General features: G+C 41.1%; 1 protein-coding gene across 1 annotated transcript in view; it reads left to right on the plus strand.

The window, feature by feature from the left end:
- Itsn2 (intersectin 2) overlaps positions 1–16,328 on the plus strand; it is a 112,604-nt gene that overhangs the window by 64,992 nt on the left and 31,284 nt on the right. Inside the window, 9 exon segments of the mRNA XM_051143112.1 lie at positions 107–282; positions 546–690; positions 3,476–3,681; positions 5,531–5,595; positions 7,266–7,432; positions 8,764–8,809; positions 8,899–9,020; positions 10,719–10,815; positions 11,223–11,414. Coding sequence (XP_050999069.1) covers positions 107–282; positions 546–690; positions 3,476–3,681; positions 5,531–5,595; positions 7,266–7,432; positions 8,764–8,809; positions 8,899–9,020; positions 10,719–10,815; positions 11,223–11,414 — 1,216 coding nt within the window.

Here is a 16,328-nt window from a genome sequence, read left to right on the forward strand (position 1 = left end):
TTCAAATGGGCTTAATTATAAATCTGAGAATACTGTGCAGCAATCTACATTCTTGTAAATGTATAGAGCTCTAAGCACTGAACTTTTTTTTTTTCTTCTTCCATAGGTTGATGAAAAAACTGTAGGAGAGCCTGGTTGGCTTTATGGTAGCTTTCAGGGAAAGTTTGGCTGGTTTCCGTGCAACTATGTAGAGAAAATGCCGTCAAGTGAAAAAGCTCCGTCTCCTAAGAAGGCCTTACTTCCTCCTACAGTGTCTCTCTCTGCTACCTCAACTTCTTCCCAGTGAGTTGGGAGCTAACAGTGCAGTTCACGTAACTCACTAATTCATAGCTGTGTCAGCCTGATTCTTGATCATATTTTTAGTCCGGGCTGGCCCTTCCAACATTTTAATGCTAAAATTTATTAAGTGACTCATAGTGCCTAAGTCCGTCTTATCTACAAATCATGTTTAACCACAGTGTATAGTAGGCCTGTGGGTAAACTGAGGATACTGCATCAGGTTCTAAACAGTTATGCATACTTACATTAAAGTTTTACATTTGCAGACCACTTTGTTCAAATCAACCAGCATCAGTGACGGATTATCAAAATGTATCTTTCTCAAACCTTACTGTTAACACTTCGTGGCAGCAAAAGTCAGCTTTTACTCGTACTGTGTCCCCTGGATCTGTGTCCCCCATTCATGGACAGGTAAGTGAGTGTAGCTCTGTGTGCTTTATTCTTGACTTTGCTCTGACCCTGTACAGAGGCATCCATCTTCCCCTCATTTAAGCAGTGCCTGCAGCATCCAGTTTCTGTCCTTACTCTTAAGTGATGTGCGGGTGAGGCTTGATTTCTAAGTATTGCTCAGCATTGCCATCCCTAAGGGCTGGGAGGCCAGTGTCTTCTCTTGTCTAGGACCCCTGCTACTTCAGGATATGTACTTGACACATTGGTACTTCCTAAAAGAAATGGCAGACTTCATCACAGTAAAGCCAGAAGCATAGATTTCACCTTTATTTAGAAATCCTTAGTACATGGTTATAATTTCCAGCATTTTAAAAACTTTTTTGCTTTGTTTTTGTTTTATGAAACAGTGTTTCTCTGTGTAGCCTTGGCTGTCCTGGACTCACTTTGTAGACCAGGCTGTTCTCGAACTCACAGAGATCTGCCTGCCTCTGCCTCCCTGAGGGCTGGGATTACAGGCTTGCGCCACTTTGCCCAGCTTTGCAGCATTTAATTATGTGCTAAAATTTCAAGAAAAACATGCTAGAAAAAAAAACCTGCAATTAAGTAGTTTATAACCTAATAAAGGAATCATACATGCATGTAACTGTAAAGTATGAAAAATGTGATGAATTTATCTGCAAAGTTCTGAGGGCATATAGAGGAGAACATCTCATCCAGTCTGTGAGATTAAAGCATGCCCTGTGAGGGGAAGGTATTTGTGTTGGACTCTCAGCAGAAGCAAGGCCTCACCACACCTAGAAGGACAGGGGTTTTGAAGCCAGCCTTGGCTATAAAGAGTATTTAAAGCTAGCTTAAGCTGCATAAGCAAGACACCGTCTCAATCAGTAAATTATCAACAACAAATAACATTTTAAGGTAAGCAGTTAGAGAGAGGTAGTTAATACAGTACTAAACAATTTGACAGTGAGAAACCAAAAGAGGTTTTTGAGGGAAGCTTATACTTAGAACAGATTTACACCTATGAAACTGTGGCCAGGTTGACGGTTCAGTGGGTAAAGCACGTGGTGCACAAGGCCAACAGCCTGCATTTGCACCTCTAGAACCTACATGAAAGCTTGATGCAGGAATGTGCTCTTACTGCTGTGGCAAGACGGGAGGTGGGAACACAAGTCAGCCAGGAGCTCATGGGCCTGCTGGTCGGCAGAATATGCAACATAGCAGCAAAACCAGGACCTTGTCCCAAACGAGATGGAGAGGCAAGGACTGACTGCCAGAATTTGTCCTCTGAGCTCCACACACATTCTGTGGTATTCTCTCTCTCTCTCTCTCTCTCTCTCTCTCTCTCTCTCTCTCTCTCTCTCTCTCTCTCTCACACACACACACACACACACACACACACTAACTTTAGCTAGACATTGCACACACACACACACACACACACACACACACACACACACACACTAACTTTAGCTAGACATTGTAATCCCAGCACTGAGGAGGCAGATTCAGGTAATTCTCTGAGTTCGAGGCCACCCTGGTCAACCAGGGCTACATAGAGAGACCCTGTCTCAAAAAACTAACTAACCACCAACCAACAAACAAACAAATGACCAGCAAAACAAACTCTAGCAACAATGTAAAGGGCAGATTGACAGAAGGAAGAAGAAAGAACAGGCAAGGGGTAATAGTACAGCAACCACAAAGCGGTGGTTGTGTGGACCAGTTCTGTGGTAATGAAAATACACAGAAACAGCTTGTAGAGGAATATTGAGAATTAACATAAAATAATTCTTTGAATATGGATAGTAAAGGGGAAATTGAATTTAAAATAGTTCTTCAGGGTATGAAGGCTCAGCAGTTAAGAGCACTCACTGTTCAGTCATGACAACTGAGATTCAGATCCAGCAATCACAGGATAAGCTGGGTGTCCTACAGATGCCTTCCAGCCTCTGCCTGTTGCAGATTCTTTTCAAAGTAATTCTTCAGAGGCCAGAGAGATGGTTCAGCAGCCAAGAGCATGTACTGCTGTGTTCAGAGGACTTTTTTCTAGCACCCACATCAGGAGGCTTACAACTACCTGTAACTCCAACTCCAGGGGATCTGACACTCTGCAGGCATTGAATTCACATTCTCTCTCTCTCTCTCTCTCTCTCTCTCTCTCTCTCTCTCTCTCTCTCTCTCTCTCACACACACACACACACACACACAATTTTAAAATGTTAACTTTTTTTTCAAACAGTAGCTTGCTCGTGAACAACTGAAAGAACAGTAACAGTTCCTGGTAGACAGCTCAGGAAGAGGCTTAGGTTATAGAAATGATTACCTTCAGCACACCAACACAACCCAGTGGGAACGGTTAGTGTATATCCTGAGTGCGAAAGATAAACTTACCCTGAAATTATAGACTTTGAAGGCCACAGGCATAAATTAGAGTGAAGAGCCAACCCGTGAGGGGAGGAGGAGTCCTTGTTGTTAAGAGGAAACAGCAGGGAGAGGCTGAGTCTGACCACTCCTACTGGGGCCAGCAGCAGGGAGAAGCCACTGGAAGCTGGAGGACAGAAAAATTGTTTCAGTACCTTTTTTTTAATGGCTTTATGAATACTCCCTTGACCGTGCAGTTTGTCAGTATCGTGATGATGTGTCCTTGAATAGTAGGATGCTCAAGAAGGCCATTCACATGGCTGTGTGTCATACGTCATTTTAAATTCATAGATTGGCCAAGTTGATATGCTCCCTGTTATATGCTAGAAATCAGAAATCACCATTACCGTACTCTGTTTTTAAGTTGTGCTGCTTTGGATCCTAGGGGCAGGCTGTAGAGAACCTGAAAGCTCAGGCCCTTTGTTCCTGGACGGCAAAGAAAGAGAATCACTTGAACTTCTCAAAGCACGATGTCATCACTGTCCTGGAGCAGCAAGAAAACTGGTGGTTTGGGGAGGTGCATGGAGGAAGAGGATGGTTCCCCAAATCCTACGTCAAGATCATTCCTGGGAGTGAAGTCAAGCGAGGAGAGTAAGTGAGGCATAGTGTTGGCGTCCTCACCACATAGCTGTGGTTCAAATCCCACAGGGTGATTCCTGTCATTAAAAATTACTTCATGTTTGTATCTGCTTTAGAATCTTTCATTCTAGCCATCTCAAATTTGTGAAGTTTTCAAAATAATCAATTTCTAGATCTTTGTTTTCTTTTTACCATAAGACCAACTAGAGAAATGGCATTTCATTTCAGGATTTCTCCATTGTTTACTGAAAATTGTCAATATTTAAAGGATTTTTTTTTACTGAGGTCTCACCCTTTCATACTGGAGCATTCTCACGCCTAGGCCCCCAGGGCTCTTTAAATACAGCTTTCCTATTGCTCACAGCACATGTCTTGATAGTTACTGACCTCTTTGACCCATATTCTTTACTAAGTAATAAGCCCCATGAAGCTATAATGTCTCTTTTGATCCATTTTTTCATGTCTACTATAAAATTAACACATAGCAACTGCTGAATCATCTTAATGAATGAGGACAGGAGAGAATGAGTTAAACAAGTGAATGAAATTGAAAATATACAAAATCCAAAACTCTAGCTAGACTTAGATCTTAAGTCTGTCAGGGTGTCAGGTTGCCAGGTGGCTTTAACACAGGCAAGTCCCACTGTTCTCTGTGGGCAGCTGTCTATTGTGCTCTGCATGGAAGGGGCCTGAAATAGAGCAGCTGATATATGCACACCTGGCCTGACAAATCAAGAAGTGTACGCCCTAGTTCCCCTGTCTTCAGCAGCCTGTTTTACCTCAGATCTTTGACTGGATGCAAAGTTAAACTAAACAGACTGTAAGGCACTTCACTGCTGCATGTCTGCTTACTATTGTCTAGTTCAGATGTGGACATTAACTTCACAGACTGACCTGGGATTTTGGAAGGATGAAGTAGTAAGTCACAGTACATACCTAGCATCTTCACGCTAGAGCCTTTATAGCAATTATTTTGTTATCCATATAACATATTATAGAGACGAAAGCTTAAGCAAATGATAGATTAAGTTTAAATGCTTTAGAGGCATTTGCCCTCTTAAATTTCTGTTTAATTTCTGATCTTTTCTAAGAGATGAGTCATGTTACTTAAAAGCCTGCAGTCGAGGTTGGCATGGGTGAGCATACCTGTAGGTTCAGCAACTTAGGAAGTTGAGGCAGGAGGATTACAAGTTCAAAACTAGCATGGGCAACACAGAAGACCTTGTCTCAAAACACAAGCCACAAAAAATAACAACCAAAACCTCCATTAATGGAGACATTAGCATTAGCCGAGGCAGTTTCATCATGAGGGTTAGTAAAGTTCCTTTCTGTGCCACTCCACACAGTTCAGGGACAGGTCCTGAAGAGTCCTCTGTATTCCCTTGGTATCTATATCTTAAACATGATAGTTCTTCCAAATTTTTGAAACCAACATCCTAGATTAACGTGGAAATTACTATTTACCTATGATGAGATTTTTTTTAAAGATTTTTATATTTTAAGATGTAATAAACTCTAACCAAATAATAACGTTCATATATGTATGTTTATCTGTAAGCCAAGCCAGTCTCTGTTTGTGCTTTATCAAAACACTACCCACTTGCTAGTGTGCAGATGTCTGTTAAGTTCCTTATAAAGTGAAAGCTGTGTCTTATTGAAATTGTTTCAATATGGCGTGGTTTATAATTAGCACTTAGTCTAGGAGGATTTTGTATCTAAGTATATTCTTGGAGTGTGCACAGAGACGCAGTTTAGTTGAGCAAGCACGAGATGCTGCTAGCCCTGTAGTAGTTTTTGGCTCACCTTTGTTGAGCTTCTGTTGCTGTGTGCATGTGTCTTATTTCTCTATTTGATTTGGTAGACCAGAAGCTTTGTATGCAGCTGTAAATAAGAAACCTACCTCCTCAGCCTACCCAGTTGGAGAAGGTAAGTTGCTTTAAACAGGAGTTAGTTCAGTTATTATTTGAACATTTGTTGTTCTTGTCTCTTTCTTTCTCTCTCTCTTTTTTTTTTTTAATGTTTTTGAGATTAAGAAAGCCTGCCCCATAGGTGGATCGCTGTGAGTTTGAGGCCAGCCTGGTCTTCAGAGTGAGTCCAGGTCAGCCAAGGGTATACAGAGAAACCCTGTCTAAAAAAAAAAAATTTTAAAAAAAGCCTGCCCCTCTTTACTTCATATGAATATTGAAGACACAAAAAGTACATGGCTGAAAATTGGCATATTTAGAGTTCGTGGAACAGAAACAGCCTAGGGGCTGGGGTGGTGGCTAAGTGGTTAAGAGCTCTTGCTGATCTTGCAGAAGACCCGAGTTAAGTGCCCAGCATTCATATCAGACTGCTCACATCTGCCTGGAACTACAGCTCTGGTGCCCATTCTGGTCTCTGCAGACACCCCAGACAAGTCACACACATACACACCCAACTCCCTCCCCCCATACACACACACACACACACACACACACACACACACACACACACACACACACGCAAGTAAAAATAATAAGGTATGGTGGTGCATGCCTTTAATGCCAGCACGGACAAAGAATGAGAAAGGGCTTCTCACAGAGAAAAGAGAATGAACCAAGGCATAACCATGCATCTTAGAAGCAAGGTCATCCAAGAGGCTGGTGTCATGTCTGCACTGTGAATCAAGTGTGAGGAGATGAGTGTAGGAAAGCAGTAAGTAGAGCTTGGACTACCTTCTACTGTGATTTACTTAGACCCTGTAACTACTTCTAGTTGTATTAAGTCAGCTAGGCAGAGTGACTAGGAGTGTGAATAAATGGGTTTCAGAGTGGGTTTCTGACCATCTCTACTTATGATAAAAGATCAAAATAGAAGAAGAAAAAAAAGACTTCTAAAACTCAGTTGCTGTTTCGTCAAAGGAATAGTAACCACAAGAACAAGAATCACAGGCAGTCTAAAACTGAAGACCTATCCCATGAGGTCATTTGGTAACAGACTTATTTAGCATCTGCTGGGAGCCAAGCACCATGCCTTGTGGCAGAAATTAATGTTTCCTTAACTGTACAGAGCAGTTAAAGAACAGAGAAGTTAGCACATTGGGTGGGGTATCTTTTACACGAGAGGTTTAAAAGATTGTTTTGACTCCGTTATCACCAAGTAACACTCCCATTCAGCCTCAGTTCCATTATCCACGTAGAGAGGCTGCATGTCTATAGTTCAGGGTAATAATTCTTTGTTACCAAAATAACAGTTGACAGAGCTGTCACACCTTTAATCTCAGCACTGAGGAAGCTCTCTGACTTTTAGGCCAGCTCTATCTCATACTGAAGGAAAAGACTGACTGTTGCTGCTCCTGTTGCCACAGAGCCCACTGATCCTGCAGCACACGCGATAATCTTTCCTTTATTTCACAAGATAACAGCAATTGAAATAAATGTAAAGCTTTGGGTAAAATTTCTTAGCCGTCATCTAGATACGGTGCAACGTCTTTTACAGTAAACCTCTATGTCTTAGAGATTACCTCATTTTCTTTTTTACACCTTGCATTTTTGGGGGAGCGCGTTGTTGTTTGGTTGGTTTTGGTTTTAGTTTTCTTAAAATCCAACCCATTTGCTTTTCCTTGTTCCCTACAGAGTATATTGCACTTTATCCATACTCAAGTGTAGAGCCTGGAGATTTGACTTTCACTGAAGGTGAAGAAATACTGGTGACCCAAAAGGATGGAGAGTGGTGGACAGGAAGTATTGGAGATCGAACTGGAATCTTCCCATCCAACTATGTCAAACCAAAAGATCAAGAGGTAGCGTTCTCTGCATTAGAGCAAAAGCATTCCATTGTTATCGACCAGGATCTGTGCTAGTGCAGAGGTCTACGGTTTGGGCGGTGCTGCTTTCATTACAAGGAAACTACTCATAGTCACTCCAGTCACACAGCTTTCTCTTAGGGCCCCAGGTAGAAGACAAGGACCACAGGATTTCATAGACTTTATAGAGCAGGAGCCAGAGATGGGACTGAGCATGAGTGTTAACATTGGCAACAAGTCCTGTCAGCTCTTTTCCCTGAAGTGACAGGCATACTTAACTCATTTTTGAGAAAATGTTTATTAAACTCTTGTCTAAATATTTTTCTGTCAGTTCTTTGAAGTAAACTATTCCATAAAGGCATTTACCCACAACAATAATTTCCCTTGAGATACTTGCATATGGTATATAGTAGAAATGTTACAGGTACACTTCTGTTTAGTCACATGGCCTTTAAAAGGAAAGTATATTCAGCCAAATATAGTGGTACAGGCCAACAATCCTAGCACTTAGGAGACAGGCAGAAAGATTAGGAGCTCAAGGTCTTCCTTGGCTACAGTAAGTTCAAGGCTAGCCTGCACTATGTGAGACCCTGTCTCAACTGGGCGAAAATGTGTATAAAGGTTAGGAGTTGGGGTTGGAAAGATAGCTCAGTGGTTAAGAGCATTTGCTGCTCTTACAAAGGACCTAAGTTTGGTTCCCAATGAGAACATGTCCCAGTCAGATCAGCCTGTGGACAAGTCTGTTGGGCATTTTCTTGATTAATGGTTGTTGGGGAGGGCAGCCCATTATGGGTGATGCCACCCCTGGAGCAGGTGGTCCTAGTATAGGAAAGCAGCCTGAGACAGCCAGGAGAAACAAGCCAGGAAGCAGCACCCCTCACGGCCTCTTCAAGTGCCTGCCATGTTTGAATTTCTGTCCTGACTTTCCTCAGTGATGGGCTCTTCTCTGAAAGTGAAAGATGAAATAAACCCTTTCCTCCTCAAGTTGCTTTTGGCTACCATATTGCATCACAGCACAGAAACCAAAGGAGGGTACTCCAGACAGCCATGTTTAATGCTAGGAAAGCTTCAGCCAATGAGCACTTTCTGTTACATAAGTGCATGCCAACTTGAGCTGCTTGCGTACAAAATGCTGTATTAGCAGACCAGATCTGTTTGTTGGCTCTGCATTCTTCCGTTATTTGGCTAAGACAAAGTTCATTGTCATCTTGATGTTCATTTAAAGAAACAAGAATCCTGGGTGTTAGAAATTTTTAGTTCCTAGTAAACTTGGATTGTCATGTCTGGATTTCTGGGGGGAAAAACAACTATATTTTTTTTCATTGTAGAATTTTGGGAATGCTAGCAAATCTGGAACATTAAACAAAAAACCTGGTATGTATAATAGTAACCTTGAAATCTGAGTAGAGTTTACTCTGTTTGTTTGTAGTTTTGGATTCACAGTGCTATTTTCTCCTTTTCAGAGATCGCTCAAGTAACTTCGGCATATGCTGCTTCCGGTGCTGAGCAGCTCAGCCTTGCACCAGGGCAGCTAATATTAATCTTAAAGAAAAACACAAGTGGGTGGTGGCAAGGAGAGCTACAGGTAATTTTCTTTGCAAGGTAAAAATTCAGGCTCATAAAAAAGACAGCAATAATTTTTAAAAAGCCACCCCCAATCATAACACTTGGAGGTTATCAGTCAACATTTAAGTGTTTTGCTTCTCTCTAGTCTCTCACTGCTTTTTACACAGTTTAGTTGACCTATTAAGTGTTTTCCACTTACTAGGCAACAGGCCCTTTTCTTTTTCTTTTTCTTTCTTTCTCTTTCTCTCTCTCTTTTTTGTTTTGGTTTTTGGTTTTTGAGACAGGGTTTCTCTGTGCATCCTTGGCTGTCCTGGACTCTCTTTGTAGACCATGCAGGCCTCTAACTCACAGAGATTCACCTGCCTCTGCCTCTCTGAGTGCTGGGATTACAGGCTTGCGCCACCACACCCATCTCATAGATCCTTTTCTTAAAGGAAAAAGAATATAACATCATCTCTGCCTGGGATGCCCAGCTTGCCATATCCCTCTAAAGAAAAGACCAGGCCCTGTGCTGAGGAAGTACTCCCCAGCCCTGAAAATACTCCCCAGCTGCCCCACCCTACCCCTGAGGTCTTAGACTTTGGAAATAGCAGCACAGGAAACAGTACGGACATAGATGAGCATAGTTTTTCCTGAAAATCTTAACAGATAGTTGTCACATATATTTTTATAGAGAAAAAGTTTTCTTCTCTCATTTCTAATATTTCCTTCCCAGCCTAAATGCACTTTAATGTTAAAAGATGATGAGAGAAATAACAGCTGTGTTTTTATTATACGTTTGGGTGTGGTGGGAATGCATTTGGTTCTGGCATTGTAGTCTCAGAAATCCTAAAGAACAGATGTGTGCAGATGTGGTGTGTTCTTGACTGAGCCCCTTAATTTCAACCTTCTGACTAACTTTGAACTAACTAAATGGGAAATGCAACCTTCCAGAAATGCTTTTATGACTTCCTGATTATTGACAAGGCTCCAGGTTGAGCCAAACCCTTAACAGGAGCTCACGAGGAGCTCACGAGGAGCCATGGGAGCTCTCTGTAGCCTGATACTTGGGTAGAGTGTTTGGAGAACTCATGCCTGGGACTTCTCTAGAGGCATCGTGGCTGGCTGGCGTTGTCAGCAGTGTTTTGAGGTGCACACTGTAGTGAAGCTTCCCCTTGTGGAAAGTTAACCTAGAAGCCCAGTGAGGAGTTCAGGAGTCCATGACTAGTCCCTGAGTCTGCTCTCAAATTTGGTAGTTCACTAGAAGGGTCCTCGGAGCTCCCTGAAAGCTATTATCCTCACTGTTCGTCACTGTGAAACAGTACGGATTGAAGCCAGCCAGGGTCACATGGTGAGGACCCCCAAAGTGGACCTGGTGGTTCCCCTCTCTAGAAGAGGCAGTGGGAGCCCTGGTGTCTGGAGTTTTTAATGGGGACTTTATCACACACGTAAGGTTGAATGGTCAGATGGTGAAGCCACTCCAGCCCTGTCATCAGAGTGAGCTGAAACAGCAGGACACAGAGCAAGTCACATTGTTGGATTTGGCATTGCCCAAGCCTCACTGGTAAACAAAGACACTTGCTAGTAAATATACCCAGGATTTAGATTCCATCTGAGAAGCTAAGTCCAAAGGCCAATACATGGGCAAGGTTAACTTGTCATTAGAAAGCCTAGAATTTTTGGTTTTAAGTTGTAGCTCGGTGGTTATTTTTAATTGTTTCTTTTACTAATTTTATAGGCCAGAGGGAAGAAACGACAGAAAGGATGGTTTCCTGCCAGCCATGTCAAGCTACTGGGTCCAAGTAGTGAGAGAACCACGCCTGCCTTTCATGCTGGTATGAAAGGGCTTACCTTGCATTTGTCTTAGAAGACTGTTACAGCACAGGATGTCTCAGATTGGCTAACTTCTTGGAAGGCCTGGAAAACTTGCCTTTCCTTCCCTCTGCTTCAGAGCAGTGTGCCCCTGGGAACATCTTCCTGCAGAGTACTGCTACTCCTAGAAATGTGAAATTGCTGCTTTGTCATATTATAGTGAAACAGTTTACTTGGATTTTTACCTAGAGTTGCTTAGGCTTTGGAGGTTGTTTTGTTTTATTTTGTTTTGTGAGGCAGAGATTGGGGGAAAGAGCATGTAAAATAAAATTTTAGCCTAATTTTAGAATTTAATCATAATTTAAGTTCTAGAGGCAGGGTTGATCCTTGTAGGAATACTTAACTTATTATTTTGCTGTTCTTTTGCTAGTCTGTCAAGTGATCGCTATGTATGACTATATAGCGAATAATGAAGATGAGCTCAATTTCTCCAAGGGACAGCTTATTAATGTTATGAACAAAGATGACCCTGACTGGTGGCAAGGAGAAATCAATGGGGTGACCGGTCTCTTTCCTTCAAACTATGTTAAGATGACAACAGACTCAGATCCAAGTCAACAGTGTGAGTAACATCAGATTACTTCTCTCTCAACTGATTAAAAAAAAAATCTTTATTATATTGCATGCATTACTATTCTGAGTCAGATCTTAAATTCATCACTCACAGTAGATGTAGTTAATATTTCAAATAAGAAAAACTAAATGATAACAATCAAGAATGCTTTCGGCTAGCTTCAGCACTTAGTGCTAGTTTTTCTCTTCACAGAACTGTGTCATTTCTTGTGTGACTTCTTTGTTGTGATATCACCTAAACTGTAGCTTCCCTTCATCACTGCCACCCCTTTACAGCTTAATACGAAGTAGCTGGTGCTATAATTTCCCTGGACTGTGACGTAGCCTATTAGTGGGTACAGTCCATTAATTTTGGAATCTCCTCGTTTATTTTCTATGCATTTAAATATCATTCAGCTTGGGAAAATTAAATAACCCATTTTAAACGCTTTCAAAACATGCACTAGATGATTCTTTAGAGACTATCTCATGTCACAAAATATGTGTGAAGCAAGATCACTTTCACAGTTGCACCTGATACGTACAAAGGAGAGAGGGAGATAAAAAGAAAGCCATTGCTTTAAGGAACTCTACCTCAGGTATACAAAACTCCTAGAAAACTAACCTAACTTGAGAAATAACTTTTTAAAAAGATGTATATAGGTCGTGTGTAGCCCAGGCTGGCTTCATACTTGGTATATGCCTGAGGATGACCTTGAATTCCAGATGCTTCTGCTTCTTGTTTCTGATTCTAAATACCTAGATTATAGGCCTGCATCTCGATGCTCCAGTAAAACTTTCTGTCTCTCTCTCCTCTTCCTCCTCATCTTCCTCCTCCTCCCTCCAGTAGAGGGGTGGTACTGGGGGTTGGTTGAATGTAGGGCCTCATGCACTCTAGGCAGATGCTCTACTGCTGAGCCATATTCCCAATTTCTAATTCTTTCTTTATTTTTTTTTTTTTGTTTGTTTTTGTTTTTGTTTTTCAAGACAGGGTTTCTTTGTGTAGCTATGACTATCCTGGGCTCACTTTGTAGACCAGGCTGGCCTGGAACTCAGAGATCTGCCTGCTCTGCCTCCCTGAGTGCTGGGATTACAGATGTGTGCTATGGCACCCAGCCCAATTCTAATTCTTAAGAGAAACAGAATTTGGAGTTTGTTTGGTACACAAATTATGTAGAAAGCATAAATTAGTTATCTAGGGACACATGACAAATTACCTTTTGGCAGTTCAAGCATGGTCAACACCCCCACCTGGAATCCCAGCACTCAGGAGGACCATACACTGGAGCCCAGTTTAAAGCTAGCCATTGTAGCTAGTGGCTTCTGTGTTAGCACAGCTCTCCAAGACAACAACTAGTACCACACCCTTTCTGAAATAATATGAAGAAATTATTTGAGCAAATAAGAGGAGGAAGATCTTTCATTAATTATTGTTCTACTTAATTTTAAAGAAATGGAATTCTCATTTGCTTCAGTCAAGAAATTTATTCATTTTATAAATATTCTTTAGGTGTCTACCACATACTTCAGGCATTAGAATCCAAATATTCAGAGGCATGCTTTGCTCTAAAGTAGCTTCGGACTTCAGTTGGGAGCAGTCAGGCAGTACAACAGTTGCCTTAGTGGGTACTTGCGCTAATATGAACCTGGGGATGATCCCTAACCCTGTGTGGGAAGAAGGCATGCTGCTGCAGAAGGCTCCCAGAGTGCAGTCAGTGGGCCCAAGAGAAGGAGGGGGTGCCATTTGCTAGAAAGGCAAATGGGGCTGAAAGGAGGTATTAGTTATTTTCTTGATCATTTTACCTAGTTAGAGATGAGGAAATGGAGCAGTCAAGGGACCGGGTCAAACTAGAGTAGCTCCAAAGTGCTGTGCTGTAAGATCATTCTCTATGGCTCATGCCTTGGTTGGGGCTAAGATATTTGGGGTTGTGTGGTTTGAGTATATCTAAAAGCAATACTTGTTACTGTCCTAAGCGAATGGCAAAGGTTTGTCACCCATCCTGGAATAAAAGAACTGGGAACAGTTTCCAACCAGATCCTCTGAAGTTTTATTTACACACATACTGTTTAAATCACCTAGGAGACTGCAGAACGTCTGTTATGTTTGCTCAAAATAGCTGTTGTACTAGCAACTGGAGAGTCATAATCACTTTTCAGCAATGTCCAGAGTTCACTGAATCCCTAGCTATGAGATTCACCAAACATAAGTTTACATAAGCCTACAGCTTCCACGGGATGTGCTCTAGAAAACGCTTCATGCGTGTAGTCAGGGATTCACTTGAGAACAGAATACAGCTACTCAGATATTTAGAAGTAAATCACTTATTAGTGGTCTTTGTTTGAGGTATTAGTGCTGGTTAAACTGTAGATTAGAAAATTGTGTTTTTCTAGCCCTTATAAACACTGTATTCATTTTAATATACAATTGGCATTTTTTAAGGTTGAGGATTTTAGTGGTTCAAATTTATTTAGTTGATATTGCATGTGACTATTAGTCAAATTTTTTCTCACCCACCTAATTTACATTATGTTCATTTTATTCCTCATTTTCTTTTTTTAGGACCCAATGTTGTCTTCCAGTTGTGAAAGCACCCCAGAGACCCACTATCCAAGTTTGACTCTAGCGTGGAGGCAGGGCAGGCAGCCCTGATCAAATATCTCCTACACAATCCTTTACTTGGTTTGAATGTTAGAGCCACTTGTGACTATTTCTATGTGTTTCTAATTTACAGTTAAAATTTATTTGTAACAATTTCAAGGATAGTGGGTCTTTGTGTGGCTTTCCCTGCTGTTCACTCTGGCATCCTTTAGCATTTTTCTTCTTTTTTAATTTGGCACTTGTAGGTCATTAGCATGCATATTCAGTTTGCCCTTACATGGTGGGAGTACAAACACACAAAGACCCACTATTTGCACAAACTGTTCTCTCTGGTTTGGAATGCTTTTCCAATGCTCGTGCAAATTGTATATTCATTACAGAATTCAGATGATGTTTGCTTATGCTCTACTATTATATTTTATCTAATCCTAATCAGAAGGGCCCATAATTGGCTCAATCTGTGATTTGCTCTCAAATGGCACTGTTTATTATGTCCTCATATGCCACTATGAGTACCAGTAGGTAGGTTTGTTTGAAGGCCAAGAACTGGAAATAGCCTTTTCTGTGCTTTCTGTGTGGTCTGAATAGGAGCAATAACACTGGGGAGCCTTTCTTGTCTCACAGGAGAGAAACGCAGTGTGCTCTGGCCAGTGAATGCAGAGTAGTATATGTTGGTCTGTTTCTGCTGCCCGAGAACGAGTGCAGGCCTTGGGCAGTGTCTTGACGGTCTTAGGTGCTCTAGGCTGCAGAGCTATGCTCCAGCACACAGTTACTGCTTTACTGATGACATAAACATAGGCTATTTTCATGAATGGCCAGTATCCATCACTGACTGTGAGGTGAGAGACCGTCCCTAGCTTAGAGCACTTATATCTATAATGTATTCTAAAGTAGAATTTGTTATCTCTTGTAGTCAGGTGACTACTTGCCCTAGTATACAAAATGACACTGTTGGCATTCATAATGCACTTAGTAAAATCCATAAGGAGTCCTTGAAGAGTCTGAACCAGACCTGAAGCAGGCATGCAGGCTCTAGCCAAGGACCCCGTAGTAAGGGGAGAGCACGTGAGAGCTGCCATTCCTCTGCCCATGAGGCTTCTTTAGGTCTGGAATATTGACGTTGCTATCTACGCCTCCGGGCTAGTATTCTTCTCCCACATTGCCTACTTTGGCATAGGATTTTACTTCTTCCCTTGAATGGAAAGCACTCTACACATAATAGACATTATTATAAACTAATAAGTGTGATAGCACTTAGCTGAAATGAGAAAGTTTTAATACAGTATTAAACCATATTTGAAAATCAATGAGCAGTTTATGCAATTTAAAATGTTTACAAATTGCAGTGCAATCTACTGTTTGTGGAATGTCAGATAAGTGTATATACAATCACAGAGTCTTATTCATCACAGAGTTCGTTGAGAAAGTGAAACATGCTTTTATACCTCTCACTTTAATTTAAAGGCATATTTTGTGCAATATTTATGTTAATGTGCCTATTATAATGAGTGAATTATTATAATCATACATTGCCTAAATCATAACTTGAAAAAAAACACAACAGTTTGGTTACATCTTTACAAAACCCAAATATCTGTACTGGAAAACTTCACATTATTGGGGTGTTGGGAGATATGTGTGTGTGCTCTCTGGGGTGGGGTTTCTGTTAGAGTTCTTAGCCCACCTCCATTTTAGCATTTGCCATCATGACATTGTTTTATATGACACTCATAGGAAAGCAATAATATCAATTTACAGATGGATAAGAGAGTTGCCTGCAGTCACTAAGAGACAGTGCAAAGACTGAGTGCAAACTGACTTTTCCACAGTATATAGATTACCTGATCTTTCTTTTTGTCTCTTGAACATTCTCACTTTCCAGCCTTGAATTCAGTGTGTGGACTGCTGCTTTATATACTGAGGTAAAAAAAAAAAAAAAAATCCAGCACTGCTAATTAATTACATTGTTTTGTAAGGCACCTTTTTTTCCTTCATAATTTTCATTTGGGACTTCTCTACTGATAAATTATTCCAAAAATATTTCATAGGCCAAATCACTTTACTTCTCCATCTCTAAAAGTAGATGGCTAGAAGTGGCTTCAAATTGAGCTCAGCATCTACAATCAATCTGAAAATAGCATGTTCATCAAGTACCTGTGGCCTCAGTGACACACTGGCCCAACAGTCAGAGTAAATGTCAGTCTAGCAAGTAAACTCACTGTGTTAACTGGATACTGCTCTGTGTAGGTATTTTGTCATATATCTGGTAGAAAGCTGTAAGAAAGGAAATTGAATGACATATAATCATTTAAATCATTCTTATAA

This window comes from Acomys russatus, chromosome 1 (assembly GCF_903995435.1).
Source record: "Acomys russatus chromosome 1, mAcoRus1.1, whole genome shotgun sequence".
In the NCBI taxonomy this organism is placed as follows: domain Eukaryota; kingdom Metazoa; phylum Chordata; class Mammalia; order Rodentia; family Muridae; genus Acomys; species Acomys russatus.